Genomic DNA, 27341 nt, shown 5'->3' with positions numbered 1-27341 from the left:
ATTGAAGTTTTGTTATACATGTTTTCCCACAATAAAAAAAATGATTATTAAAAAAAAATACCAACTTCATTCATGTAACGATAACCCACTGCCGTTGAGTGATATCCGCATCATAATTATCACCTGGCCTATGGTCATTAAAATGCCAAGAGGATTTCCAAATCAAGGCACACACCTTATTCTTATATAGAATTTTATAATTTACAAAGATACATTTTCACAAAAATGAAATGCTCACCCCACCAATATTTTTGTAAGTTTTCAGCCACAATCTATGTACTTTCATCTTCCACTTTTGTCAAGTAAATAATATTTTCAGAATAAGCTTTAAAATTTCTTACACTTTCACTCACTTTTTTTAAAGTTTTTGTTTAATATACCTTGCTATGTAATTGGGAACCCTGATGGTATAGTGGTTAAGAGCTATGACTGTTAACCAAAAGATTAGCAGTTCGAATCCACCAGGTGCTCCTTGAAAACTCTATGGGGGCAGTTCGCTATGCACGCTATGAGTCGGAATCAACTCGACGCCAACAGGTTTGGTTTTTTGTTTTGCTGTATAATCAAGTATATTTGCTAGGAAAGTATCAAAGTTCTTTATTTTCCTTGTATCACTTTTGAGGAATGTAGCATATCGTGTCTTTTTAAACCAATAAACCAGATGCCATTATGCTTAAAAAGATCTTTGACATATAATCTTTAATGATGAGGGTGCTACTATAGAACTAAAAGAGTAGAAGAATATTAACTGCTAACTCCTGAGCATCTGGTGAAAATACAGAATAACTGCAAACATTTTTTAAAATATTCTATGTGTAGTAACATCCTAAGTGCCTCTCTGAAGCACTTCTTAAGTGCCCTTTATGTGTTGTGTTGTGTCCTGTATTGCTCCACTCTCTGGGATGGTGGCAAGATCACAGAGAACGAGCAGAGTATCGGGCTGCCTAAATTGCTCTGAACTTGAACCCATGGCACCAGGAGAGTACACTTTTTCCCAATCCTGAGTTCTTGATTTGTGAGGTTTCCTTCCAAGCACTGGTGTCAGAGTAGATCAGTGAAACAATACATGACATCACAGTGATTCCAACCAAAGTCAGCAAGAGAAGCAAGGCCAGCAATATCCAAAGCCCTCCCAAGCCCACAAGCTCAAGTGAACCCTTTTAAATACAAACCACACTCTTTCCCTTTGTGATATCATTCTTTTTCCATAGTACAATCCTCTCCCAAATTCCCCTCCAGATCTCACCCCAAGATAGAGCTAATCAAACTTTATGTAGCTTCACCTCTCTTCATTGCAATGTGATTTTTCTCATTGTAATTTAATTAATGTAAGGTGAGGCCTTATGCTAGAGCATAAAATGAATATAGCCTTTAACTCTACCTGGTGGGATAGTCACTAGGTTATTGACCACCCTCACTTTTACGATCAAAAGAATGAAAAGTAATTCCACAACATTGCCTCTGTCTTTTTGTGTTTTGTCTCTCTCCTACGAGGCCTAGATAATTTACACAATTGTTCCTGAATTTAGTAACGTAACCTTTTTGTTTCCACTAGCCAACGTGGATAGTTTTACCTCATTCTATGCATTAATTTCACCCCTTCATTCCTTTTATAAACAGTATCTCCAACTAAATATACCACCTAAGGAACATGTTAGACATAAAAGACGAATCGGACAAATTCCTTGACCTTAAGGAATTCTCAGTCTAACAGCAGAGGCAGACATATAAACAAATGGCTATAACACAGTCTGATAAGGGCACTAAGAGCAGTACCAGCAGCACAGAGGAAAGAGTGATTAACTTGTAATCCGGAGCAGGGAAGGAAAGGAAGGCCTAGTGACATCGAAACAGTGTAGCAGGGTCAAGAACTCCAAGAAGTTCAGGCTTGCCAAAGCAAGACTTACAAGAGGCAGGATGACAAGAATTGAGGCTGAATAAGTAGGCAGAGGCCAGACCATGAAGGTCCTTTTGTATTGTGCTAAATCTTTTCCACTCTCTGCAGTAAACAAGTAGCTGCATTAAAGGATTGGATTTTCTTTAAATTCTTGAAGGATTAGTATGTAATTCTAAAACTAAGTTTACTTATGTTTCATTCCTTACTCTTCAGGGTTTATTCCATTTTATTTTATAGTTTTTCAGTTCCTTTGTTTAGAAATCAGAGCTAACAGTCAAAATACTGAAAAGAATACAACCAAATGAACCACCAAGTGGATTGCCACACCAACCAGGCAGGGCTGGGCTGTTTACAATGAAGTCCAGCTGTTAATTCAAAGTCCAGGACCGTTCTTTCTCTTTGTTTTCATTCCTATTCATAAAGATGAAAAGAATGTATTGTAAACAGAATATTAGTTTAAGTCCAAGAGAGGATGAAAAATTGGAGGAAATGAATTCATCCTGGTTTATATAACTTTTCTGTTGAGTGCTTTATTTTAATTTGAGAACTTGGCGTGAATACCAACTGATGGTGGATTTCTTTTCCATCGCATGCGTATTAATGTCAGGGGAGGAAGGAATTTCCTCTGACCCTTCTTCCTTGTCTGCTTCTTAACCTCCTTCCTGTGTTGGGGCAATCAGCAGCAGCTCTTTGCTGGACACCACTGACCACACTGAGGCAAGACTAAAAACCAACACTGCCCCTATCTGGAAATCATTTCGTATGTTCTGTTACTCGAGAGATGATCAGATTGCAGGCTATTTCTAGATATTAATTCTTGATTGTTTTCCAGAAAAATGAAAAACATTGTTACAGGAAAAAAAAAAAAAAGAGTTGTCTTTTTGTTTTTTAATTATTATTGCTGGAACATTAAGAATTTTTCCCCAAATAATACACCCTTTTCCTTGTACTATTTTAAAGATCGTACAGATTGTACTATTCTACTGTTTCTACAGATTTGCCCTGTTACAGGGGATGGTTCAATTGCATATTGATTTTGCACTTAAATTCCCTCTACATCTAGAATTTTTACTCATTAAAAAGAACTTCTGAATGTCTTTACTTTTCATTTATTTTACTCAAGCATTTATATAAGGTCCATAAGAAATCATATTTTTAGCTTCCTTGAGAAATTTAAAATATGGTGTTTTTGAAGATTAATTCGAATAAGAAAGCGTATCACGATTCCTCCTTAACAAATGCCATTGCTCCCATTTTTAATTTTTAGATCATTACGAATTTTATTCTTAAAGAATTATGTATCATCTTGTCAGCATTATTACAAAAATACTGAATCTTCAAATTAATATTTCTTCTCTAATGTATGTCTTCAATATCCATTACTAGAAATATGGTCATGCAAATGAAATCTTGAGAAATAAAAACCCCATTGCCATCGAGTGAAATCTGACTCATAGCAACTCTATAGTTGTCTTGACTGAAAAAAGCATATAAAGCATTTTATTTTGACTTTAAGACATATCTATTATATTATAGATCTACTAGTTTGTAAAGTCAGCTTTTATTTTTCCTGAAATAAAGTACCAATATATAATACATGTTATTGTAATTTTATTTGAGGTTAAGCCACATGGATATTTTTTCCTATTCATGACTCTCATCACACAGAGATAGAAATAATGTATAACCCAATTTTGTGAATGAAAAGATTTGGCTTTGCTTTTGATGTTTCAGCTTCATCAAACCCAGAAGTCATCAAGATAAATTCAATTCTGGATATAGTAACAAAAGTGGAAGACTATTATCTTAAAGGGTATATTGTTGGGGCTATTCATCCTGTTATACAACCAGTGGGGCAGCGAAAACAGCTACCAGCAAGTTACCTATACAGGGTGGTGCTATGGCGCTTGAAATTAAGGTAAGATGGTACTTAAGAAAACAATCCTAATAAGAGGCTGTGGAGAGTGACAATTTTCTTTTGTTAAAAGAAAAGAAAGTTTGAGCAAAGTGATGGGGAAAAAAAGATAATTAGAGGTTGTTGTTTAAAGCACATTTTCCAGCAGTTGAATCTGGATTAAGGGAAGGAAACATAAACCTCCTTCCTTAAAACTCCTGATTGATTTTAGTTCCTTGCAAACAAACAGACTCTAACTGAGGGTATCAGTAGATATGCGGAAAGGAAAATCAACTCAAGAGGCACCTATACGTTCCCATGGCAACTCCAGCAGATTAGGGAGTAACAGTTAGCTACAAGTATTGTTGGTTGTTAGGATCAGTTGAGTAGATTTTGAGTCATAGTGACCCCATGTGACAGAGTAGAACTGCCCCATAAGGTTTTCTTGGCTGTTACCTTTAAGGGAGCAGATCACCAGGTTTTTCTCCTGCAGAGCTACTGCGTAGACTGAACTCCCAACCTTTCTGTTAGCAGCCCAGTGCTTAACCACTGTGCATCTAGTTGTGCTGGACTCAGTCTGGTGGAGGCTGTGGTGCTGTGGTCAATTAGTCCTTTGGACTAATATTTCCCTTGTGTCTTTGGTTTTCTTCATTCCCCCTTGCTCCAGAAGAGGTGGGATCAGTGGAGTATATCTTAGATGGCCACTCACAAGCTTTTAAGACAATGATCACTACTCAACAAAGTGGGATGTAGAACATTTTCTTTATAAACTATACTATGCCAGTTGAACTTGATATCCCCTGAAACAATGGTCGCCAGCCCTCAGCCCAGTAATTTGGTCCCTCAGGGAGGTTAGATGTGTCTATGAAGCTTCCATGACCTTGCCTTGGTCAAGCTGTGCTGGCTTCCCCAGTATTCTGTACTGTCTTACCCTTTACCAAAGTTACCACTTATCTATCGTCTAGTTAAGAGTTTTTCCTCCCCACCCCTACCCTCCCTCATAACCATCAAATATTGTTTCTTTCTGTGTAAACTTTTTGCAAGTTTTTATAATAGTGGTATCATATAGCATTTGTCCTTTTGCGATTGACTTATTTCACTCAGCAAAATGCCCTCCTGATTCACCTATGTTGTGAGATGTTTCGCAGATTCATCATTGTTCTTTATTGTTGCAGGTATTCCATTGTGTGTATATAGCATAGTTTGTTTACCCATTCATCTGCTGATGGACACTTACATTGTTTCCATCTTTTTGCTGTTGTGAATAATGCCGCAATGAACGTGGGTGTGCTATATGTCGATTCATGTGACAGCTCTATATATCTCTAGGGTATCTTCCTAAGAGCATGATTGCTGTATCATATGGTATTTATATTTCCAGCCTTTTAGGAGGGGCCATATTGTTTTCCAAAATGGTTGTACATAAGAGTACATGAGAGTTCCAGTCTCACCACAGCCTTTCCAACATTTTCTATTTTCTGTTTGTTTGATTCGTGCCAGTAATGCCAGTGTGAGATGGTATCTCATTGTACTTTTGATTTGCATTTCTCTAATGGCTAGTGATCTTGAGTGTTTCTTATATATCTGTTAGCCACTTGAATGTCTTCTTTTGTGAAGTGTTTTTTCATATCCTTTGCCCATTTTTTAATTGGGCTATTTATCTTTTTGTTGTAGGGATGTTGGATTTACCTATAAACTTTAGAGATCAGACCATTGTCAGATTTGTCATAGCCAAAGTTTTACCCTAGCCTGTAGTTTCTCTTTTCACTCTTTTGGTGAAATCTTTTGATGAGCGTAAGTATTTAATTTTTACAAGATCCCAGTTATCTAGTGTATCTCCTGGTGTTTGTGTATTGTTAGTTATGGTTTGTATCCTGCTTATGCTGTGTATTAGGGACTCTAGCATTGTCCCTATTTTTCCTTCTATGATTGTTATAGTTTTTCATTTTATATTCACGTCTTTGATCCATTTTGAATTAGTTTTTGTGTTTCCTGTAAGGTATGGATCCTGTTTCATGCCAGCACCATTTGTTAAAAAGACTGTCTTTTCCCCATTTGATGGGGACTGTAGATGGATGATTTACATCTGGATTCTTCATTCTGTTCCACTGATTAATGTATCTGTCATTGTACCAGTACCAGGCTGTTTTGACTACCGTAGCTGTCTAGTAGGTTCTGAGGTCAGGTAGTGTAAGTCCTCCTACTTTATTCTTCTTCTTCAGTAGTGCTTTACTTATCCGGGGCCTTTTTCCTTTCCATATAAAGTTAACGATTATTCTTTCCATCTCGTTAAAGAATGCTATTGGTATTTGGCCATCTCATTCAAGAATGCTGTTGATATTTGGATTGGAATTACATTGTATTTGTAGATTTCTTTGGGTAGAATTGATATTTTCACAATGTTGAGTCTACCTATCCATGAACATGGTATGTTTTTCCATTTATGTAGGTCTCTTTTGTTTTCTTGCAGTAGTGTTTTGTAGTTTTCTTTGTGTAGGTCTTTTATATCCCTGGTTAGATTTATTCCTAAGTATTTTATTTTTTAGGGTTTTTTTTTTTTTCTTATTATGAATGGGTTGGGTTTATTATGAATGGCATTGCTCTCCTGATTTCTTTTTTGTGGTTCTCTTTACTGGTGTGTAGGAATCCCGCTGCTTTTTGTGTGTTTAACTTGTATCCCGCTCCTCTGCTGAATCTTTCTATTAGTTTCAGTAGCTTTTTTGTGAAGTCCTTTGTGTTTTCTATGTATAGTATCATATCATCCACAAATAGGGATAGTTTTACTTCTTCCTTGCCAATTTGGATGCCCTTTATTTCTTTTTCTTGCCTTATTGCCCTAGCTAGGACTTCCAGCGTAATGTTAAATAAGAGTGATGATAAAGGGCATCCTTGTCTTGTTCTGTTCTCAGGGGGTGTGTTTTCAGCCTTTCTCAATTAAGAATGATGTTGGCTGTTGGTTTTGTATGTTGTTGTTACATGTCATTGAGTCAATTCCAACTTATATGTCTTTTATTATGTTGAGGAATTTCCCTTCTATACCTGTTTTATTGAGAGTTTTTATCAGGAATGAGTGTTGGATTTTATTGAATGCTTTTTCTGTGTCAATTGAAATGATCATGTGTTTCTTTTCTTTTGTCTTATTTATGTGATTACATTGATTTATTTTCTAATGTTGAACCATCCTTGCATACCTGGTATGAATACCACTTGGTTGTGGTGTATTATTTTTTTGATATGATGCTAAATTCTATTGGCTAGAATTTTACTGAGTTTTTGCATCTATATTCAGGAGAGATATTGGCCTGTAATTGTCTTTTTTTGTGCTTTCTTTGCCTGGTTTTAGTATCAGGGTTATGCTGGCTTCATAGAATGAATTCAGAAGTATCCCTTCCTTTTCTATGCCCTGAAATCGAGTAGTACGGGTTCAACTTCTTCTCTGAATATTTAGTAGAATTCTCCAGTGAAGCTATCTGGGCCAGGGTTTTTCGTTGTTGTTGTTGGGAGTTTTTAAATTACCTTTTCAATCTCTTTTCTTGTTATGGTTCTGTTTAGATTTTCAACCTCAGTGTGTATTGGTTTAGGTAGGTAGTGAGTTTCTATAAATTTGTCCATTTCCTCTAGGTTTTCAAATTTGTTGGAGTATAGTTTTTCATAGTACTCTGTTTTGATCCTTCTTACTTCAGTTGGGTCTCTTGTCATGTCCCCATTTCATTTCTTATTTGGGTTATTTGCTTCTTCTTCTGTTTTTCTTTTGTCAGTTTGGCCGATGGTTTGTCAACTTTGTTGATCTATTCAAAGAACCAACTTTTGGTTTCATTGATGCTTTCTATTGTTTTTCTATTCTCTGTTTCATTTCTTTCTGTTCTTATCTTTATTATTTCCTTTCTTCTGATAGCTGTGGGCTTCTTTTGCTGTTCTCATTCTATTTGCTTGAGTTGTATAGCTAACGTTTTATCCCTTTCTTCTTTTTTGATGTGTGCATCTATTACTATAAATTGACCTCTGAGCACTGCCTTTGCTGTGTCTCAAAGGTTTTGGTATGATATGTTTTCACTCTCGTTTGAGACTAGGAATTTTTTTACTTCATTTTTTTATTTCTTCTATTACCCAGTGGCTTTAAAACTAGGTGTTATTTGGTTTCCGTGTATTTGATTTTTTTTTCCTTGCTTTTCCTATTAATTTCTACCTTGATGATGGTATGATCACAGAAGATTTTTTTATTATCTCAGTGTTTTGTATTTTGTAGAGGGTTACTTTGTTACCTAAGAAGTGACCTATTCTGGAGAATGTCCCATGCGCATTGGAAAAGAATGTGTACTTTGCTGCTGGCAGCTGGAGTGTTCTGTAAATGTCTATGAGGTCAAGTTGGTAGATTGTGGTCTTTAGATCTTCTGTATCTTTGTTGAGTTCCTTTCTAGATGTTCTGTCCTTTACCCAAGAGTGGCGTGTTGAAGTTTCCTATTATTATTGTGGCATTGTCAGTTTCTCTTTTCAGTTCTGTTGAGTTTGTTTTATGTATTTTGAATCCCTGCTGTTGGGTGTGTACGTATTTATTGTGGTTATGTCCTCTTTGTGGGTTGCCCTTTAGTCATTGTATAATGTCCTTCCTTGTCTCTTATGATGGATTTTGTTTTAAAGTCTATTTTATCAGAGATTAATATTGCCACTCCTGCTCTGTTTTGATAGTATTTGCTTCGTTTTTTTTTTTTCCATCCTTTTTAATCGACTCGATGGCACTGGGTTTTCTGGGTTTAATTTTTAGTAAATTTATGCCTTTGTTTCTAAGGTGTGTCTCTTGTAGACAGCATATTGATGGGTCCTGTTTTTTTTAATCCATTCTGGCACTGTCTCTTTATGGGTGCATTTAAGCCATTTACATTCTGTGTGATTATTAATAGATGTGAGTTTACTGTTGTCATTTTGTAGTGCTTTTTTTTTTTTTTTTTGTGGTGCTGACATTTCCTTTGTTCCTCTTACTCTTCTGTGCTGAATTCCTTTTGTATGTGATTTTTTTTTTTTATTTCTTTCGGTTTTATAGATTTCGTGTTTACTAAGTCTTATGTTTTTCTTTATTTTGATGAGTAGGTTTGCTAACTTTCTTTGTGGTTACCTTGAAATTTACTGCTGTCTTCCTAAGTTTAAACCAGTCTTTTATTACTTGATATTGCCTGGACATCCTCTCCATTTGAAAGTTCTATACCTACACCATTTATTCCCTCTTTTTCAATCTGATATTATTGTCATTTACAGATTGACCTCCCTAGTTCCCTATTGTAAACCTTTTAGTTTTGTTTTCTCATTGAGAGTTCATTACCTAGGTTGGTATCTGGCTGATGCTGTTCTGTGTCCTAGATTCAGGTTATTGTCTGATGTTGGTTCTCTCATTGAAGGACTCCCTTTAATAACTCTTGTAAGTTTGGTTTGGTTTTCATATATTCCTTTAATTTCTGTTTATCCGGAAACATCCTTATTTCACTACCATATTTGAGTGAGATTTTTGCAGGATGTATTATTCTTGGTTGGCAATACTTATCTTTCAAGCTTTATATATGTCATCTCATTGCCTTCTTGCCTGCATGGTTTCTGTTGAATAATCAGAGCTTGGCCTTATAGTGTCCCCTTTGTATGTGACTTTTCATTTTTCTTGAGCTGCTTTCAGAATTCTTCCTTTGTCTTTGGCTTCAGTGAGTGTGATTATGATAAGTCTTAGTGATTTTCTTTTGGGGACTATCTGATATGGGGTTTGTTGAGCTTCTTGGATAGTCAGTTTTTCATCTTTCATGGTATTAGGGAAATTTTCTGTCAGCACATCTGCAATGATCCTCTGAGTCTTCCGCTTTCTCATCCTGTTCTGGAACTCTGATCACACACATGCACCGTCCATTTCTGAAATTGGATTTTTTATCTTTGGGATTTTTGTATGATACCTAGCTGTTTATTTATTTTAACATTTTGTTTCTGCATTATTTTCCTGAATTCTTCCATTGCTTTGTCTGTGCTTTCCCTGATTTTGTCTGTATTTTCCATGATTTTGTCTATTTTTTCCTTATTTTTGCCTATGTTTTCATTCATCTCTTGAAGAGCCCTGAACATTAGAGTTTTTAATTCCCTATGAAGTGCCTTTTCCTCTACCAGAAAGTCATCTGGTGTTTTATTTTGGTTGCTTTCTGGAGCTATCTGTCCTGTTTTTTTTAATATGTTTTGATATTGTCTGCTGTCTCTGGGATATTCAGGAATTATTTTCTTCATTTATTGATTGTAGGTTTGTTTATTTCATCCTGATTTCTTGTTTTATTTGGTTATGTCTGAGCAGGCAGGCCGGGCATGTTTTGTTGCATGCTTGTCTGTGGGCATGATACTCCTTACCACCTTGTCCAGGTGGAAAGGGCTGGTCACTCAGCTATGGTGCAGCAAGGCAGGTCCAGTAAGGAGGATGAGTGGGAATGTGTCATTTGCAGCACAAACTGGGAATGATGTGGCAGGACTAGAGGGCAGTGCAGGGTGGCACAGCACTTGATACTTAGTGCAGATAGGCAAGAGGGAAGGGAGAGGATGTGATGTGCAGAGCTAAGAGGGTGAGAGAAAGAAGAGAGAGAAACAAAAGGAAAAAAGTAAATAAAATGGTGGCACTGTAGGATTCAGCAGGTGGGGCAGGGCAGACCCAGTGAGGCCATGTGCTCATGGAGCCTAAAAGTGGGGGTGGTGCAGACCAGGGAGGCCATGAGCCGGTGGCTCTGTAGCCAACCAGTGTGGCAAGCCTGTCAAGAAGGGGAGGGGATGGCACACATCGCTAGCTGGGCCGGGAAAAGGAAAGGAAGGAAGAGAGAAGAAACAAGAAAAGCCAAAAAAAAAAAAAAAAAAAGTATAAAATAAATATAAAGTCAAAACAAAACAAAAATAAATGGCTCTAAAGGAGCCAGCCAGTTGGGGTAGGACAGACCTGGACAGCAGTGAGCTGGTGTCTTTCAGGCTGACTGACCATGGCCCACTGGAAAGCAGCAGAGGCCACATAAAGGGAAGAAGAGTAGGGAGTGGAAAAGCATGTATCCCTGATTACCAGGTGCTCTGTCACCTACTGGGACCTGTGCAAAATTGTCTTCCTGTACTCCTTGTCCATGGTCCTTGGTGTCTGAGGTCCAAGATAGTGAATCCAGACAGCAGAGAGCTGGTGTCTCTGGCTGAGTGACTGTGGCCTGTTGGAAAACAGTGGAGGCCTCATACAGGGATGAAGGGTGGAGGGCAAGAAAGCACATATCCCTGTTTACCAGGTCCTCTGTCTCCTGTTGGAAGCTCTGTGAAGTTGTTTCCTCATACGCCCTGTCTGCATTCCTTGCCAGCTATAGTTCAAGATGGAGAATCCCTGCCGTATTATCCAGTAGGGGACCTCCACACCATAGCTCTCCTCGTTCTCTGTCAGTTTCTTATTCCATTCGGTGCTTGATCAAGTTCTTCATCCCTTCATTTGATACTTAGGGTTACAGAACTGACATTTGTATCTGTTTTACTTAGTTTTTTGGGTCTTTGCTACAGAGGGACGGTATGGTGCTTCTGTCCGTAGTGCCCTGGTGGATCCTCCAAGAATTAAAAACTTTTTTAATAGCTGCTTTTCCAAACAATACTCCAGCCTTTTTGCCAGACTAGTTTTTAAATGTGATGGTTTTCATGGTAAAAGACTGTTTTTAATGAAAAATAAAAATAGCCAGAACAATGTCTTAGATTAACACGTTATCTCTTTTTTTTATACACCTCTTCAACTACATCAAAACAATCTCAAAATCCAGAGTAAAAATAGTGTTTTACCTTTTATGAGAGGGCTAAATAGAGAAAGAAAAATAAAATAAGAGGAAAAGAGAGAAAATGGGAAAGCAGAAAAAAAGGGAGGGACCTTAAAAAATTCCAGGTATGTTTTTAAGGGATGCTATTGAATTTTTTTTTTTTTTTTTTTTTTATTGGAGCCCTGGTGATGTAGTGGTTAAGAGCTCACCTGCTAACCAAAAAATTGGCAGTTTGAATCCACCCACTGCTCCTTGGAAATCCTAGGGGACAGTTCTACTCTGTCCTGTAGGGTTGCTACGCGTCAGAATCAACTTGACAAAACGGGTTTTTTGGTACCTGCTACTGGGAGTTCCTGGGTAGCGTAAATGGTTATCATTCTCAGCTGCTAATCGAATGATTAGAAGTTCAAATCCATCCAGAGGTACCTTGGAAGAAAGACCTGGCTATCTACTTTTGAAAAATCAGCCATCAAGAAAACTCTATAGAGCACAGTTCTACTCTAACATACATGGGGTTACCATGAGTTGGAATCCACTCAATGGCAACTGGCTATTGGTCTGCTACTGGAACATTATCTACTTATAGGCATCTGGGAGGTGTATACAGGCTTCAGCTTTCAATGGGACATGGAGCCTCCTCAAATATTGACTAGTTCAAGCATTGCTAAACCACCATGACAGTAGCGGCACTTGTGCCCTAATTACAAATCTTATCAGCCATATATAAATGATCTTCTCTGCTTTTAGCATTACTTAAGATAGGCTTAGCAGAGCCCTGACAATGCTAAGAATAAGCAAGGAAAGCTGTATCAGAAAATAAGTAAAAGGAAAAAGACAGGGCAATATTTCTCTGCTTTTAAATAGGATTTTTACTTTTGCGTTCGGATGGTAATGCTGTTTAACACTGATCTAAAATCACTTCTCACAATTCTTACCAAAACAACAGGCATGACGCTCTCCTTCCAGTTTTAATTAGAAAATGAAATTAATACAAGTTTAAATTAAATAAATTTAAATTAATATAATTTATTATATGTTTCTGGCAATTTTACATGATAAGATAACCACCTGGGCTGAAATAACAAAAAAGATTGCCTTGACCTTATTTGTGTGTTGCTCATTTATTTTCACACGAGCACATTAGCTGCAACTGACCTGTAACCTTGAACATATTCTCTCTGTTACAGCTCAAAACATTTGACAGCACCCAGTGGACAAAGACGAGCAAAGCTTGTGATTGAGGAATTCCCCCTAACCTATGAGACACAAACAAATGAGATTGCAAACGAACTGACAGAAAAGGTATTTCCTCAAAAGATATACATTTTTTGTGGGATACTAAGAAATGTTTGGTCTTTCTTCTTCGTCAGTTTCCTTTCTTTAAACAGAGTAGTGATACATGACTTACTGTACCAGAACTTAAAACATATTGAAGCACTTGTACGAAATTGTGCAGTTAATAACAGAAATATGGGCCAATAAAACAGAATAGAGATACCAGAAATAAATTTAAACACAATAAGAAGTTAAATAACAAACCAGATGAAATAAAATGGAGGAACAATGATTACTTAATAAATGCTGCAGGAAAATGGGCAATTGTTCTATAGAAACTAGACTTCACACCATATAACTCAGTACAATGCTGATGAGACAAAGAGGTAAATTTGTAGAAGTATAAAACATCTTGAAGAAAATGGATGAATAGACATGTTCAGTCGCGAGTAGATTGAGTTTGAGTATATGAATATAACTTGTGTACTGCGAAAGTTAAGAAAACTAACTTTAAAAAAACACAAGAAATCAAAGGGGGAAAGATAATGTGCAACAAATGTATTCTTTGGAGATTCATTTTCAGAATATATAGGGAATGAATACAAATCCATGGAGATGATGTCCAGTCTTCAACGGGCAAAGTCCATGGACAGCAAATACAAAAGGAATCATGAGTAATAAAGAGACATTTGCAGAAGTTTCAACCTAACTAATAATTTTTAATGTAGGTAGAAATATCTATGAATTAACATCTCACCACTCTTAAAAAGGAAAATTAGATAAAAATTATTAAATCTAATATTGGCAGAACTTTAAGAAAACAGTTAACAATCATATATTGCAACTGACATTGTAATAAACTAGTACAGTTTTTCTGAATCATAAGTCCAATTTTACTTTTTGTCCTTGTCATCTCCTCTTTGGGAATCTATTCTGAGAAGGTAGATGAAAAGGGAAAAAGTCATTTTTACACAAAGATATCTTAGTCAACATTGAGTAATGAGCCAAATTCTCAATAATTGGAAGACTGATAAGATGACAGTGACATAGCTATACAATGGAATATTTTCTGGGCACTAAATATGACAACTGTATTGACTATGTCGAGATAGAAAAGTATATACAATATAACTTAATTGAAACTTAAAAGAAAAATTAAACACTATGTGCGGGTTGATTTAAACCAAGAAAAAAAATTGTACAGTCACAAGTATTCTAAATTGATAGGAATTTATGTGAAAGTTTTTTTTTAAGTTGGCGTATTTGTAAGGTTTTAGCTTTTATTTAAATAATAAAGCCAAAAAACAAAGGCATATCTTTTTAATTAAGAAAGCATGAAACTTGTTCACTCCTTCTGTAGTTATTACCAAGCTTTAAATGACCACAGCATAAGATTATCTATGGTTTGTATATAGCCAGTTATAGCTTCTAATGATATTTCCCATTTACATATAAAGTCACCATTCAGTCAGATATTTCAGCAACAGTCTTTGAGGTTAGGTTTTTATAAACTGTTCACTACTACTATTTACAAACTGCTCACTACTACTATTCTGGTAAATTAAAAATTTTTTTTTCTAGGAATAAATCCACTCAGAAAGTTTCTTTTGAAAACAAAAATATAACTAGTAATTTAGTCTTAATAGGTGATCATCAGAGCCCTTGTTTTGCATCTGACTTCCTGGACACAGTTAAAGATCTATTTAAACAGGAAAGTACTATTATTTCAGCAATTAGAGTAAGGAGTTATTTCATGAAGCAAAAAGCTTCAGGAAACAGTACGTGAAATATTTGAACATTGCCCTGTATATGAGCAAGAGCAGTAGATGAATGCCAAATATTATTCCTGAACAGTTGCCTTGTATAAAGAGTTGATTGTTGAGCAGTTAGATTCTAAGCCAAGTTTTAACATTATACCAAAGTTCATTTGATTTTTAAAATTAGGTTCAACAATGTTTTTCTCAGAATTTTAAGAACATTAATCCTCCAACTTAAAACATGGAAAAAAACATTAATACTGTATTTGTTACCAGACCTTTCCAGTAATAGAAAAAAGGCTTCTGTGCTTTTTTTTACCCAAATCAACTGATAAGAGATAGAGAAAGCACTGACCATAAATTCAACTGTTTCCAACACAGAATGCCATGCCTCCTTACCACTTCTCTCACTCTTTCCCAGGACACTTGAGGAAAAGGAAAATTTTTAACCCTGCATGTGCTGCTATTATCTCAATATGTCAGTTTACAGGAGTAAATGATACTGCACCAGTCATAGTCCTTTGTCTTGTCTCCACACACCCATGCCTTCTCCCCTTCTTCTCAAAGTTCTCCTGCTCTTCCTACTCCACCAGGCCCCGGAGCCTTTACTATTGCTGGTCCCCTCTACCCTACTCTCTACTCTTCATCATTCTGTGCCCCATTTCTCCATCCTCCCACCCCGCCTTCCTTTCTCTTTCTCTTCCCTTTGCCTTCATTTTTTATTTGTTATAACAGGCAGAGAAGATGGAAGGCACATGGATTCAATGTCTTGAGTTTGGCTTCAATGTCTTCAACTTAAAACTAGCTTTCCTAGTTTACCTAAGGAGTGAATGGAAAGAGAAAAAGAATAAACTAAACACCACAGCTTTTTACTCATCAGTTTACACAATTTGTCTGAAGCTTTTCTTCCTTCTCAAGTGTTTTCTCGAAAATTTGCTGGAAATGGCCAAGCCAGAAAGATAACTTTTCAGGAAACATCCCTTAGCAATGTGAATGGTATCATATTTGTTTTGCCAGGCTCCTTTAAGTTTTAAGATCTGGCAGGGCAGTGGATACATCTGCTTTTATTTGGAGTCCATCCACAGAGCATTTGACTACAATACTGTGCTCTTTGAATGGACTTCCATGGAGCTGTGGAAACAAGAGAACCTATCTCATCACACTACAGTGCCATTTTTATCTTCCAGAAATACTTTTGCCCACATTCTCCCACGATAACTATCCATTTCCTTTCTCTATTTTGCAAATGTGGAGTTTGGGATAGGCAATGAGTGGAGAAATGAGAAGAGGAAATCAAGATAGAGAGAGAAGAAGTCCTTGCCGGGCCCCACGGGTATGCTGGTGAACTGGCTCTCCAAAGGGAGGAGGGGACCACTGATTTATAGCATTTCCTGTTTTCTATGGTGTAAATACACCCTTCATGGCCAATTTCAAGTTATCTGTGTGATTTGACTGAGCATGGAGTTGGGCAGGGATGTGCAAAATGGGCTCTCAGAAGCCTGTACAAACGGCTCCAGCCCTCCACGGCCTTGTCTATGGCCCTCTCACCTCCCTGAGCACACACTCTCACCTTTCCTCCCTAGTGCACTCTACCTTCTCTACCCTACACTCCCCTCTGAAACCAACCAAACTATCTAAAATACAGCTAGAAAATTCAATGTGCTTACCAGTGTTAACAGAAAACCAGATGAACCAAACCATTACTCAAAGATCACAGACTGGGAATTCATGGGCCAAATCCTGTTCGCGGACATTCTTTAGCACTCATAGTGTTTTTAATGATTTAGAGCAAATATTTATAACTCGGAAATTTCACATAAAAAGACAGATTTCCAGCTTCTCTCTAAAATAGAAATATCTGGAAATGTCAGGCCTGTGTTCACATTATCATCAGCTGAAGTGGATTACACTTGTCCCTTTTGGATGGTTCTGCCCCAATTCTTCCTTTTTTGTTCCGTTTTATTTCTAACTGTGGAAGTTTGCATTTGCAAGCTCTGTCATAAACTCTTTCTTCCTCTCCTGGTAATATTTATTCATTTAAAACAGTGACCATATAAAAGACTTTGTTATTTCTTCATTTTAACTTACCAAACAAGTACTTAGAGAGAGCCTTCTAGGTACAGAACACTGCAATACAAAGGTGAATAAGACACAGTTCTTGCCAATCAAAGAATTGCCAGTTTAACACAGGAGAAAGACATGGACACAAATAGAACAAAGACATGAGGCCAAAGCAAAGCACAGGAAAAGTGCTGAGCATGAAAATAACCCTGCTAAAGGTACCAAGGGAAACCCTGGTGGCATAGTGGTTAAGTGCTACGGGTGCTACCCAAGAGGTTGGCAATTCGAATCTGCCAGGCACTCCTTGGAAACTCTATCGGGCAGTTCTACTCTGTCCTATAGGGTCGCTATGAGTTGGAATCGACTAGACGGCAATGGGTTTAAAGGTACCAAATTATTTCACTGGCATTATGTCATGTGCTTCTGAATACTATTCTTTAACCCATGAGATTGAATCTAATGATGTGAATTTGGCCCAGATAGGAGACAATAGCCTCAAGATGTAAGCAGGTCAGATTTGTCAAGAATTAGTCTTTTAACATTTTTCTTTACCCATATGTATTAAGCAAACAATGTGCGTTTTTTGCTTCCTAATGAATAAATTTCTTCTTTATCAGTGAAGATGTATTTGGTAATATTATTCTTGGGAATTTCTTGGGACAGTTTTAAACTTTGCTTCAACAAAAATGAGACCATTGTTAACTGAAATCGTGCTATCAAATTATTTGTTTTTCCCAAATGGTAGCCTTTCAGAGAAAAATATGATTCCTATTTTCACAATTTCTAAAGTGTATTCATAATTTGTAAATTGTTTGGAGAAGGCATGATGATGTGACTTGGTCATAGCAGTAGTACTATACTACCAACTAAACCGATTGCTGTCGAGATTCCAACTCATGGTGATCCCATGTGTGTCAGAGTAGAGCTATGCTCCAGAGGGTTTCCAATGGCTAAATTTTTAGAAGTAGATCACCAGGTCTTCCTTCTGAGATGCTTCTGGGTGAACTTGAGCCACCAACCTTTTGGTTAGCGGTTGAGCATGTTAATGGTTTACACCTCCCAGGGACTCCAGTCCTATACTGTTGTTATTGTTGTATGACATAGAGTCAATTCTAACTCACAACTACCCCACCTGACAGAGTAGAACTGCCCCATAGGGTTTCCTAGGCTATAATCTTTACAAGAGCACATCACCAGGTTTTTTCTTCCATGGAGCTGCTGGTGGGTTTGAACCACTGACCTTTCGTTTAGCAGCTGAGTGTTTAACGGTTGCACCACCAGGGGCTATACTAGGGGTTTTAATTACTTTATGAGTGGTCTTTAGTTATTGGTCAAGTTACTCCTTCTATTGGATTTCCTTAATAAGCCTAACAGTTTAATCGATAAAACAATGTAAATAAAGTTTACATTTTGTTCTCCCATCTCTTTTTAAACCTCAGATTAACGTAACTGCTAAAAGAGGAATGAAGTTTGTTGGATTCATATCACAGCATTGTCCACCGTCTAATTTCTGCAATGGAGCCAACCTTGATGGAGATTCAGAATCAGAACCAACACTACCTATGACACACGGTTCACATGAAAACTGTAGAAGTTGGAATGAAGGAATGTTACATGGACAATCATTTGAAAGTGGAATTGAAGAAGAACTTCATCATGAAAGTAGACAGTCTCAAATGGGACAAGATTGCAGCTCCGGTTTCTCTAAACCAAGAAAAGGAGGAGGTAATAGACAAGATGAGTAGAATTAAAATATATTACTAGTTTAAATTTAGCAAAATAAGTTTTTAAGGATTTTCTTAAGAAATATGTGGCAAAGTAAATTTCTAGATTATAAAGAAAGACTAAATGAACTAATATAAAATTGTCATAAATTTGTAAAATCAATGCAACCAGGAATAAGATAGGGCAGTTTTCAGACAGTCTTCTCTGGCATGGTTTTATAATGCCACCCACATGACTAACTTTGTACTGAATATTTTTTTCCATTTAGTCATCCACTAACTTGTAAAATGGAGGCTGTACATGTGTACCAAAGAAGTGATTCTGTGGAGAAAGCTGTTCTCGTTTAGGTTTGTCCTTATAAACAGTGTATGAGAATTTTAGTTTGGGCCTTTCCCATTTCATGAATGGTTTTCAGCTTTGAAGTTAGTTGGCTTTCTTTGATCATCAATTAGAATATGAAAATTATTCCATCATGATGAAATAATTTATATCACAATAGTGCTTTTTTTAGTGCCAGCAGCCTAAAATAACTTTAAACAATAGTTGTTTTCTTTTTTTCTGTTTTGCCAACAAGGAAGTCTTCTCAAGAAATTGAGAGTATTGTATTTGTATATTTTAGACTTCAATTTTTTTATACCTTTATTGGCATGCTGAAGAACAAACTATCAGAGAACATCAAAGTCTGTGTATGCCTTAGAGTTAAGAGCATGGGCTCTGGAGTCAGACTGCCTCAATTTCTTTTTAATAAGGGGGTAATAGTAGGACCTCCCTCACGGCATTGTTGTGAGAAATAAATGAGAGCTGTCTACAAAGTCTTTAGCCCAGTTCCTGGCACAAAGTAAGCTCTGTAGTGGGTTAGTTAACACTTTGATCAGTGTTGATGCTGCGGGGCTGGGGGGTGGTAGGAGAGGTACATAATGGTGTCATAGGCTTTCTGGATTATGGTGAGATGTGTTCAACATCCATGCATGGCACAGATCCATTCCAACCACAGTAAACTTAAGTAAACTTAATCTCTCAAGAAAGAGCCAGGAGCATTTACAAACTCATCATCTCACCAAAACCACCACCCTGCCATTTTTCACCAGTTCCCTAACAATTTTCCTACAACATAAAGAACATAGGGACATAAAAGTGAGCAAGGGTTGTTGGAGCCACAGTCAGAAAGCTACTCAACATCTTCCACCCACTACTACCTTTAAACTCTATGCTGGTTCCCACCCTGACTTTGACAAAATCTGTTGGCTATTTCAAGTCCTTTCAGTCCTTAATCCAATATACTACTTAATTTAATTGTTGATCTTTAGATTTCATTTTCTAAATAGTTTTATTTTTGAATTACATACTTCTTAATAAATTTTCTATGGCTGGGGTTCTTAATTTTGGGGTGGTTGTATATGGGGGTGGTGCACAAAAGACTTCTTGGAGAATCTGATAAAATCAGAGATTCACCTAGAAAAATACACATAACACACACACACACACACACACCCCAAATACTTTTGTCTGTAATATCAGTAGTCTCAGACTTCCTAAGACACAGCAGGGGCCCAAGTTAAGAATTTGGCAATTTCTAGTAAAATAGAAGATATTGATGCCCCAGCAATTCCACATCTGAGTATGTGTTCTAGAGTCACTTTCAAACATGTGTCCAAGGAGACATAAAAAATGTTAATTACAGCATTGTTTGTAATAACAAAAAATTGGAAATAATATATTTGTCCATCAACAGGAGAATTAGATAAACCAAAATACTATGTAGCAGTTAAAATAAATTAGATCTATATGCATTAACTTAGTTACATTTCAAAAGCACAAAAGCAATTCGTAGATTGATATGTACAGTGTGATACCGTTTAAATAAAGTTTTAAAAACTGAAAGACATTATATGTTATTTTAGAGGTATAAAACATGTACTAAAAGAATAAAAGCTTGTATGAGAATGATAAAAACCAAATTCATGGTAATAGTTATTTCTGAAAAACGGGATTAGGAAAGACTACATAGTTAGCCTCAGCCCTATCTATTTCTTATTTCTTTAAAAAAAACAGTCTGAAGTAAACATGGCATAATATTAACATTCGATAAAGCTGAGTGGTAGGTGCTTTTATTATTCTCTATACTTGCCCATATGTTTGAAATATCTCATGATTTAAAAAAAAGATTTTAAGAATCTTTGATGGATGAAATTATAATCTCTCTCTCCTCCCCCTTTCTGAATACTTACTCTCAGATAACAACTTGTATGCAGTCTTCAATGTTTTTGATGATGAATCAACTTGCTGGACCTATCAGGAGGGCCTCCTGTCAATGAAAGTAACAAGAAAAGGATCTGTCATTTGTACACTTGATGCTGATTGGCTAGAGTTAACTACATTTTATTATAAGCAAGGCTTGTCTTTAATTGATTCCTTTGTTTGCTGGGAAACATCTAAAGGTAGGTTTTATGGTATGATGTATTTATGTCTAAAGAATTTGGACTGCGTCAAGTCAGTGCAAATGTTTTTGTCTCTCATGTTGTATGACTAAAAGGAGAGATATTCCTAAGGAAATAGGTCACGTTACACAGCTGTGTAGCTTTAATTTAAAAGCTTAACCAGCCTTGAGAGCAAATGGACACCCAGTGTGTGTTCCAGAGTTATCATGTAATGTTTGCCATTGGGTAGTAACTGTGTGATCAACTAGTAGAATTTTCCAAATAAGATGTATTACAACAGCCCAATACAAGAGGCTGACGATGGCATATACCAGTTCATGTCCAAATATGTTATATTATCCCAATTTTGGACAACACCTACCATTCTTGGCATACAGTAGTTGCTCAACAAATATTTCTTGGTCTTTTTTGATGAGCGGAGACTTCTTCCAACTTTGTCTTTTATAGAAGTAGCAATAGGAAGAGTATGAATTTTAGAATCAGACAAACAAGGGCTTATATCTCATTCCTCTGTTTATTAACTGTGTAATATTGGAAAATTAGCTAGGCTCACTGAACCTCAGTTTCCTCAACACTAAAAAGGGGATTAAAATACTACCTACCTTATTGTTGTGACAATTTGAGATCATATGTGTAAAGTGACTCTCATTGTGCCCAGCATACAGTTGGAATTTATTAAGTGTTGGTTCTTTTTCCTGCCACTTGTTATGTGCAGTTCTAGTACTTTTAGCATGGATCCTCTATTTGGAGTTCAGTTAGTGCTTCATAATATTTCTCTCTTTCTCCCTCTCTTCTCTTCCTCTCCAAAGAATCTAAGTTGGAGCCATTTCAAATTTTGGCTTGTGACTAACTGCTGAAGGAAAAATGAAAAATACTCCTCTCACAGCCTGTCAGGCATCTCTGCCTTGGGCCTTGCCTGATGCAAATGAAATTAGCTGCAGCAGTTGCCTGCCAGAGGCTGTGTGGGGCTTTTGTTCTTAAAGCCTCAGAAGCTATTCAGAGAACTGGGGGTGAATCTCCCACTCTCAGCTGCCCTGGAATTTCTCATTAGACATTTCACATTGTAGGCCACGCCAAGCCTTAATGAGCCTCTCTGGTCATGAGGTCTGGCAATTGGGTGAGTTGATAGAGACTTTTCTGGGAGTACACAGGGAAGCTGCACAGGGGAAGTTGTGACCAGTGCCTGTGTCACTGTGAGAAGTAAGTCAGAGGAACCAGGGTGTGCTGGGTTACTTTGTTCTGTGATGTTCGACACCTGACATCTAAAGTACATGGGGACAATGCATATTTTGTTTTTCTTGCTTCTATCCTCTTCCAAAATATTTTCAGAAGTCAGTCCACCACAAGGAATGGGAGCACAAAACCAGACATTGCTCAGAGATTTAAATATAAAAAAAAAATTTTTTTTTTTTTTTTATAGTACTCAACAAATCTCCTTGAAATAAAACACCTTCCTCCAGAAACAGGAAGAGAGAGAAACTTTTTTTTTTAAGTTTTCTGCTTTGGCAGGGCCATGGTGGAAAAGATACAAGGTCTGAGAAATTTCCTCTTTAATTTCCCCTTCACATCCACTCTCAACAGCTTTTTTCTGCTTCCAAAAGCCCCGCAGGAGAGGCACCGGTGGCCCTCTTGCTGTTCGTGCACACGAAGGGTTGTTATTACAATTGCCTCCCTGCACCTGATATTATCCAGCATTGCTGGGCTCCGCCACACCAGCCTTCAGCTGGGTTCACTGTGTACTTGAAGGGGGCTTGCACTGCAGGGTAAAATGAATGCAGGAGAGCCTAACTACTGAGATGGCATTAGGGACAGCATTTTATTCTACCAGATTGTGTGGAGATCTAGCGGGGCAGCTAGCTGGCATAGGATGGGATGAGTACCTTTGCCAGCTGGTATAACTCACACGCAGACACACCTGAGGTTCTTACATTTCACTCGGGCTACAAATTCCTCCACCAGCTCCAAGGCATAGTCTCTCTTCACCTTAACGTACCTCTTAAGGTTATGTTTTGATTTTTTATTAATTCTTTTCAGATTGCACTTGATACTCATTTCAACCTACTAATCCCTATAAAAATGTTGTGTGGAATTGGTGGAGAAAAGATATCAGAGTGAGGAATGGGGTGGAGTAATGACATTGCAATATGTGTTTATTCATTTCATATATATGTATATGCTGGGCACGAAGTTTACAACGACGAGCAAAATGCATGTCTCCCTATCTTCAGGGAACTAGCCATGTGGCATCAGAAAGCCAGACAGTAACAAGTATCAAAACATATGTGCCTAGTTTCAAAATTGAAAAAAGGTGCCATGACCTCTACTTCTCAGAAATGGTCCTGGTCCCACCATTGGCAGTTTAATGCCAATAATGACACATGGACCAAAAATACTGAAATGGATCATTACCTTTCCTCACATTTACAGGAATGTCACTGTCGTATCTAGGCAAAATGAATGTGTAAGATCACAAATCTAGACAAGTAAACAATTCCCTAGCAATCCTTTAAGCCTGTGTTTCTCAAACCAAGGTTCAGGTACCCTAGGGATATGCAACTGGTACCAGGGAGTGCACAAGGCTACAGGACAAACCTCTTCCTAGAGTATCAATATACTTGAAGATTTGATGTGGGGAGGAAGGAGAACATTACTTCTCTACATAAGACAAGTATATTTGAAAAGAATGCAAAGTTGGATTTTTAAGATGGAACATTAGACTTTAAAGAAACCTTATGCTTGCCCTGAATTGCTTCATGCTGTACCTGGAGACCATCCCTCCAGGATACAAGTGCACTCTCCTTGGCTATTAGTGGTATTTAATTTAAAAAAAAAATTTTTTTTTTGAGAAGCAGTTTTAGGGTAAGCCAGTGCTTCACCACTTTTTCATATCAAGTCACAGATAGGAAATGATCATCTGTAGGACACACTGGTATAAGTGGATGAAGCTGCTGTGGGCAGGAAGGGGCACGTCCTTGTGTCTTGGCACACCTGTAATCCATTCTCAACACACTAGTGGGTCAAGGCACACTGGTTGGAAAGCTCTGGGTTATGTAATGTGAAGAGGTGATTCAACCTGGGGGACAGTTATAATTACTCAGAATTACCACCTCACCTCATTACCTGGAAGACTGAACATGCTGAGCGCCCAGATGAACCATTTTCCCATGAGGCCTTTCCCTGCCACCCTCCCTAGCTGCCACTTCCGTTAGAAAGAAGGTCTTCTGAGATATAAGAACTTCCTTCTGTGTGTCATTCCTCAAGTGGCTCTGGGGACTGTCATGAACCCTAATAAAGTCAGTCAGGGGTTCTGGGGAGCTCTAGAGTGAGAAGCAAGGACTTCTGCTTTTAACTGAGGTGTTTTATGTATATATATGTGCTTATCTTATTTGTACAGTTATGTGCTTATTTTTTTATGTGTTTATCTTATGTGTACAGTTGAAAAGAACACAAATGTTCAAGATATAGAGCATTCCCAGCATCCCAGGAGGCCTACTTCATGCCCTTTCTCAGTCGATATCCTCCCAACACAGTGATAAGCACTATTCTGACTTAAATCACCATAGATTAGTTTTTGCCGTACGTACTCCTTTCACTTGTGTCTGACTTCTTTTGTTCAACATATTATCTCTGAAATCCATGCAAGTTGTTGCATGTAGCTGTCTTTCTTTTTTATCCTTGTATAGTATTCTATTGTATGATTCTTCCACACTTTCATTCTTTTAAATCAAAACAAGTTTAGAAGTCCTAGGGAACCCCAGTGATAAGAGCATGAAAGCAGACACAGAGCCAGAAAACCCATTGTTTTCACATTATGTAATCCCAAAGTAAATAAGAGGTACATTATAGTTAACTACATAATTATCACAGGATATAGTTATTTTTCAAATTTATACTTTCCATTCTAAAATAGGACTTGAGGCTTATGCAATTTTGAAGATGGCCTAGTAATACCCTAAACTTAAAATCAGAAACAGATTTGATTGACTGGTCCCTTTGGTGTAGCAGTGGACAAGTACATTGAATGGAAATGGGATGTACTCTATATTTAGAAAACCAATTCCAACTAGTAAATCAAACTTGACTAGGTTCTTGAGAACCACTTTGAACAATGTAAATTCCTCATGGTATTCAGCCCTGACCATGAGTGATATAAAAAGAAAAATGTATATATATTTTCTCTTAAAGTTTATGGTCTGTTAATAAAAATTAAAACTGAAACTTACATTGAAATTACTTTTGTCTTTTTTTCTTTAAGCTTAAGAGATCACTGGAAAACTTTGTGGGCCTTTGTTATTTAGAGAACTGCCAACCAGGAAAACTTTGATGTGACATTGTGCTATATAAAAACCAAGATGTTTAACCAGCACATGACCATGAAAAAGCTGTCTACTGTTGCAAAATAGGAAACAAAAGAACTTCCATAAAATCAATTCTTCCATAAAATCAGTTTAGTTTTGGCCAGCTGGTTATTGTCAACTATTCAAGAAACAAGTCAGAGAGGCCCTCCCTTAAAACTTCCTTCCCAGCAGGAATTCTTCTGACAATGACTTCTGTTTAGGGTTTTCCTGTCACCATTCTTTGTTAAAGCATCATTGAAGTAAAGAGTTGTTTTGTGTTTACATATTTTGAAGTATTCTTACCTCATATTAATTTTAATATCATACCTCTCATCGCAAGCATTAGCATTTTTATGTTGTTTCTCCTAATAATATAATTATGTACATACTACATATAGATCAGAAACTAAAACTTGATTTCAAGGTGAAGGTCATTTTCAGATGCTTTTGACGTTTAGGAAATTCACTTGCTTCCCACTGTCTGTATCATACTTTTTATCCTGTTTTTGTTATTGTAGTTTTCATGTTTGTGGTTTGTTTTTAATTCAGTTAGTATAAAACTGTTTTGACCTTTGCGAAAATAAAGTTAACTTTCAAAGAGGAGGAGGATGTTAGTGATTCAGCCAGAACAAGTGTTTATTAATTGGTATGTTTTTCTTTCCACTTCCTACTAGGGTTATTTAAGGATTTAGATGGTTTTAAGAGACACTGGCAGGAGCCCTGGTGGCTCAGTGATTAAGTGCTCGGCTGCTAACCAAAAAGCTGGTGGTTTGGACCTGCCAGCCTTTCCGTGGGAGAAAGACATGGCAGTCTGCTTGTGTAAAGACTTATAGCCTTGAAAACCCTAGGGGGCAGTCCTACGGGGTTGCTATGAGTCAGAATTAACTCGATGACAACAGATTTGGTTTTTGGTTTTTTGGAAGAGACACGGAGTATTTACAACTCTTCTGAATTATATCTTTTTCCTCACAGGGGATCATTTGCCCAAATCTTTGGAAGGATTATTTATCTATGAAGAAGAAAGTTCTGAAGTTCCAGGCTCTAGTAAGAAAGGGAATGATGCCATCGTAGTAGAACAATGGACCATTATTGAGGTGAACCGCAGTTTTCTGACAATTTAGCTTTATTTTTAGTTTTATATGTTAAAGATCTTCATTGCCTAGCATATGCAGCACGCTTAAACACATGTTTATTAGGTATTTGGAGTTTTGTCACAAATGCATGAGCAAACATCTTTCAGAATTGTGAAAGGGTGATTTGCTTTACTGGATGTTAAACTTTTTTATAAGATAGCAAAATATATATCTGTACATAAAGAGCAGTAGGTTTTCAAAGATTTGGCATTCTAGTCCTAAACAAAGTCTTCTGGTACAGAGAGTCTCTTTAACCAATGCCATGACAACTGGTTGAAAGTGAAAGAAATTCAATCAACTAGTGTTTTATCTCCAAGCAACCAACGTGATGGACTTTTTTTTTTCCTTGAGAATTGACTTTTGAAGGCAAAAATATCCAAAAGAGGTTCTCTCTTTTGCCAGGCTAAATATACTCAGAGGTGACATTGCTGCTAATGTTATGCACTCTGAGTTCAGAGGTCACCGAATGGACTGCCCTAGAGGTAGACAGACTGAATTCACATATACTCTGTTGTGTGTATGAGGCCCTCGCCTGCAGGCTCTGTCATGGACACTTTTGCCTTTCTTGCCTTAAATAGGTTAGAGAGACAGCACCCATTTTCAAAGGAATTAGAAAACTCACTGAGGGGAAAAAAGAATTTGGGGAAAATATGGTGCTCCAAGTAAAAATCTTCGACTGCAAATGAATAAGCGCAGTGAAAAGACTTTCTATATCTAAGCTCCTCTGCCTTCACTACCCGACTTGTATTCCCCATCCTTGTTCTCTCTTCTCAGACCAGTGTTTCTTAGTGTGGTCTATAAACTACTTGGATCCATATCACCTGGGGAGCTTTTTTTTTAAATGCAGATTCCTGGGTCCCCACATTAAAGTTGAAGAACCATTGCCCTAACAAGACCTAAGGAAGGCCCAAGCATTGAAGAACCCCTCTCCACTCTGATTTTCAGTGTTGCTAACTCAGCTCAGTGGTTAGAAGGCAGCAAGTCGCAGAACATGAAGCCCAGGAGGACTGCAGCCTGGTGGAATTATACTTAACAGAGAGTAAACTCCT

The 27341-nt window shown here is 37.2% G+C and overlaps 1 protein-coding gene across 1 annotated transcript in view; it reads left to right on the top strand.

Annotated features, from left to right (window-relative positions):
• Positions 1-27341, top strand: part of RFTN2 (raftlin family member 2) — a 96664-nt gene that overhangs the window by 16793 nt on the left and 52530 nt on the right. The window contains exons 2-6 of the mRNA XM_049888904.1: positions 3632-3815; positions 12754-12868; positions 18099-18384; positions 20619-20822; positions 26132-26253. Of these exons, the coding sequence (XP_049744861.1) occupies positions 3632-3815; positions 12754-12868; positions 18099-18384; positions 20619-20822; positions 26132-26253 (911 nt within the window). The remainder of the gene's footprint in view (positions 1-3631; positions 3816-12753; positions 12869-18098; positions 18385-20618; positions 20823-26131; positions 26254-27341) is intronic.

This window comes from Elephas maximus, chromosome 6 (genome assembly GCF_024166365.1).
Source record: "Elephas maximus indicus isolate mEleMax1 chromosome 6, mEleMax1 primary haplotype, whole genome shotgun sequence".
Taxonomy (NCBI): Eukaryota; Metazoa; Chordata; class Mammalia; order Proboscidea; family Elephantidae; genus Elephas; species Elephas maximus.
Note: the sequence above shows the minus strand (reverse complement) of the source record. Positions and strands in the feature narration are given on the sequence as shown.